The sequence below is a fragment of the Salmo trutta genome, chromosome 21, assembly GCF_901001165.1.
Source record: "Salmo trutta chromosome 21, fSalTru1.1, whole genome shotgun sequence".
NCBI classification, from domain to species: Eukaryota; Metazoa; Chordata; class Actinopteri; order Salmoniformes; family Salmonidae; genus Salmo; species Salmo trutta.
In genome coordinates this window covers 26344704-26348785 of record NC_042977.1, presented here as the reverse complement: position 1 = coordinate 26348785, position 4082 = coordinate 26344704, and the positions used below count along the sequence as shown (strand labels likewise).

The 4082-nt window shown below is 40.8% G+C and overlaps 1 protein-coding gene across 1 annotated transcript; it reads right to left on the bottom strand.

Moving 5' to 3' along the window:
• Positions 1–795: 795 nt before the first annotated feature.
• On the bottom strand, positions 796–3406 carry LOC115157053 (transmembrane protein 70, mitochondrial). Its single transcript, XM_029704939.1, has 3 exons — positions 3124–3406; positions 1594–1702; positions 796–1476 (listed from the first exon to the last, which is right to left on the bottom strand). Exons 1-3 carry the CDS (start codon positions 3304–3306, stop codon positions 1028–1030), a joined length of 741 nt encoding a protein of 246 aa, XP_029560799.1. The 5' UTR covers positions 3307–3406; the 3' UTR covers positions 796–1027.
• Between the last annotated feature and the right edge of the window lie 676 nt (positions 3407–4082).

Genomic DNA, 4082 nt, shown 5'->3' with positions numbered 1-4082 from the left:
TTGTTCCATTTACTTCCAATTGTTCATACCTCGAACCCATTGTGGCTCTATTGAAACACTGAAAGTTAAAATAAAGCATATTGTGTGTTAGCTATGGTTTTGGTCCTAAATCATTTTAACTGTCAAGAATGCAACATGACTAAAGAGAGGTGTTTAGCAAGAAACATTAAAAAAAAATGAAATAGCAACTGAAATTCTCACTTATCACTGTAAATACTGTCATTCCATTGTTTCAGGGTGACATTGACAGACATATCCTGCTAAAAGAGTATCAGAGGAAATATAAGCACATTCCCAGACATCTAGTAGTTATGGTACTTCATATGTAGTCACAGCGATATACTAGACAGTTATGTAAAACGTTCTGATTAAATTCTGTATAAAAGTTTTACATTCTTCTCTATATGATCACCAGATAAGTAAATAGAAAGGTCTTACCATGCCAAGTATACCAGGTTTCAACACTCTCTGAACAGCAAAGTTATCTTTTCGGTCCAGAAGCAGACAAAACACAACAAAATAGTACCCAGACTTTGAAACATCATGGTAAAGTTGATACTCTGCAATGGTTTGACTTACTGCCGGTCTCCTGTTTTCATGCAATTAACACTGATAGTGCCCAAGCTTTCTCAAAACATCAGAAGTAGCAACTTCTCATTTTGCCCACAGAATACTGGTAGTGTTTTTCTGAAGAGGCATTGTTTGAAGCAGAAGGAAGGTAAGTTACAATTAAAATCAGTCATGATGTCAAAGGTGAATTTAGTTTATATTTAGTGATGAAACTAATCCATAAGCTTTGTTTAAACAAATTTTATTTTAAACCAACATCTCTCAAAGGTTCTCTTTGATATCATATAATTGATACCCTACATTAACTACTAAGATGTACATACAGGTTGGGATTCTCAATGAGGGGGGTCAGGTTTTTATTGGTGTCACCTCATCCTACCTCTCCCATCTCTCTCTCTCTCACACACACAACCATTCAACAGTTCAGACTGCCATTGGCATTATCTGTAGAAATCCGTTAACTCTTATTAGGTTTACTATTCAAGTCTTCCGTATCAAATGAAAAGGGCTGGTCGTAACCCATGAGGTGGTTATAGTCATGAGGAAGTGGGAACAGCATTGGATTCACAAGCATTGACTTCTTGTCGGCATAGAACGTGGTGAACATTTTGCTGACACCCGGTATCTTGACCTCACTCTGACGGAACACAGTCTTCTTCTCCATCAGAAGGATGTTGTAGGTGACAGCTGTGTAAGTGTCAGTGTCATGGTTGTGGTACAGGCGAACCACATAGCCTTTGGTGATGATATGGAGGAGGATGGGAGTCAGGAATGTGAAGAAACCAATGACACCACAGAAGGCCCCCTTCAGGACAAGACTTTGAACGCTGATGCCAGTCTTCAGAAGAATGTAGGGCATCATACACAGGCTGGCCCCGCTACTGGTGTAAGAGAACATCTTCACACCTGCAACAGACAAAAAATACAATTCATGTTTAGGCCTAGTTATTCAATGATGATAACAATGTTGATGATGAGAAGATGATGATCATGAGAAATTGTTTATGGTGATTAAAGTAATACCTCGGACAGCATTGCCGAGGCTCCCTGAATAGATGAGTGTTCCCTCAGAGTGGTTCGTGGAAGATGTAGAGAAGCAGCAGACCATCCGTAGTACAGAGGCTGGCTGTACCTGGGCAGAGACAGACAAATGAGAAACTAGGCCATTTCTTTCTATACAATGCCTTTAACTGCTACAATTAGACCAGAACAAATAATATATCAGTTTAAAAAGAACTTGATCCAATTCTTAATTACCTTTCAAATGAGATCTTACAGAGTCTGATCAAAACGCAATTTGCATGGGAGTTGTAGAGATTAACTGAATCTAACGCACTTTCCAAAGTTAATGCAGTTGCACAACCAGGCCAGTGCAGATCATGCCTGACCACACCGCTCGCATGTTGATTTTGTCCACCCACACCTGACACGGTCAGGACACACAGGTTGAAATATCAAGATGAACTCTGAACCAAATATATTAATTTGGGGACAGGTTGAAAAGCATTAAACATGTATGGCAATTTAGCTAGCAATTTAGCTAGCTAGCTTGCTGTTGCTAACTGATTTGTCCTGGGATAGAAACATTGGGTTGTTATTTTACCTGAAATGCACAAGGTCCTCTACTCCAACAATTAATCCACAACTAAAAGGGTAAACTTAGTTCATTTCTAGGAATCTCTCCTCCTTCAGGCTTTTCTTCTGACTTTATATGGCAGTTGGCAACCAACAAGGTGCATTATCACCACCAACTGGCCTGGAGTGTGGACCTCAGTTCATCTTTCAATCACCCACGTGGATATATGCTCCTAAAAACCAATGAGGAGATGGGAGAGGCCGGATTTGCAGTGCATCACAAATAGAACCAATGATTGAATAACATGCTGACCACACCGCTTGCATCACGTGCACAAGCGTTGAAAAATAAAATGTACACATACATGCTATTCAATCATTGCTTGCACACGACAGAGAGCATCTGCATGGCCAGGTGCTAAAATAGAAATAGGTTCTATTTGTGAAGCTAAACTGCAAGTCCGGCCTCCCCCATCTCCAGTCAGTTGTTGTAATGCACCTTAAAGTTGGTTGCCAACTGCCATATAAAGTCCAAAGTAAAAATAGAACCCTGAGGAAGGAGGAATTCGGTTTACTGTTTTACCTGTGGAATAATTGTCAGAGTAGATTACCTTGTGCATTTCAGGAAAAACAACAACCCAAAGTTTCTATCCCAGGACAAATTAGCTAGCAAGCTAAATTACCATCAAAGTTGAATGCTTTTCGACCTGTCCCCAAATTAATATATTGGTTTTATATTTCAACATGCATGTCCTGACTGTGTCTGGTGTGGGTGTACAAAACCAACATGCGCGCGTCCGGTTTGGTCAGGGGCATGTAAATCATACATAGCTAATGTATCGAACGCAGAGCCGCTAGTTAACATAGCTTCTTTCAACCAAAAAAAAAACCTACGTAACTAGCATAATAGGGCATATATCCCAGGATTGGAAGTAGAACTATCTACCAGACAAGTGAATACAAAATAAAGTCAAATACCTTTTTGGCCGCATCATTGAGAAACGACCTTTTGGCAGCGTGATACAAATACTCTTCGGTCTTCATTGGCAGCCTTCTACACGCGTGAGTAGCAGGCCTCCCATTTCGGAGGGCAGCAAATTGTATACTAAACGTTTGCGAAATAGCAGTACGGAATCCACGTGCAAAGTAATGCTGAAACATTATACAATCATGAAGTTAAGCCACTTTAGTAGCTTCTTTGCTAACTGCATGCACAACAGCACTGTTATTAACCCCCGCCCCTTTCTTCTTCTGTGGCAGTGGTACGCACAGGGTTCTTCTTCTTTGAGGTTTATTGGCATACTGCACTCATACGGTGTATTGCTGCCACCTACTGTACGGGTTAGAAAAAATACTCCAAAAACAAAATATGTTTTGGATGAACAAATTCATGCTAATTACCCCCCCCCCCCAAACCTAAACAAATTCACAACACTACCTTGAATTACAAAAAAAAACAGTACTATTCAGATCCCTACACAGACTCAACAGCCTGGGAGGGGGAACCTCTTCATTCAGTACTCCCTGTTACATTTCACCTGTAAAGTCCTGGAGATCCAGAAATCGATTTGTTGCCTTCACAATGATGTCTAGCTTCTTTTATGTTTTCTAAGTTTAACTAGTGCAATTTATCACTAACGCTATAAACGCAACAAAGTCCACCTTCTTCACCATTAGTGTGTCGGGATCCTTCTCCTGCATGGCATTCACTGCAGACTGTGGGACATCCACTACCATCTCCTCTCTACTCACTCCTTCAGCTATTTTCACTGCCTCCACATAGGAGACCTGCTGGTTGGCCCTGATCCTAGCTACTGCGACCTCCTTCACCCGTACAGGGAACTCTGGGAACTCGGGAATGTGATTCCCACCACAATTACAACATGCTTCATCTGACTCTTCAACTACTATATATTTTTTCCTTGGACAAACACTTG

What these genes read in the sequence shown, in the direction of transcription:
- LOC115157053 (XM_029704939.1), bottom strand. Translation starts at nt 3,306, where the DNA reads ATGTTTCAGCATTACTTTGCACGTGGATTCCGTACTGCTATTTCGCAA. An exon ending in TCAATGATGCGGCCAAAAAG is followed by an intron (nt 1,703 to 3,123) that starts GTATTTGACTTT and finishes GTCTCTGCCCAG; the next exon opens with GTACAGCCAGCCTCTGTACT. An exon ending in CCTCGGCAATGCTGTCCGAG is followed by an intron (nt 1,477 to 1,593) that starts GTATTACTTTAA and finishes TGTCTGTTGCAG; the next exon opens with GTGTGAAGATGTTCTCTTAC.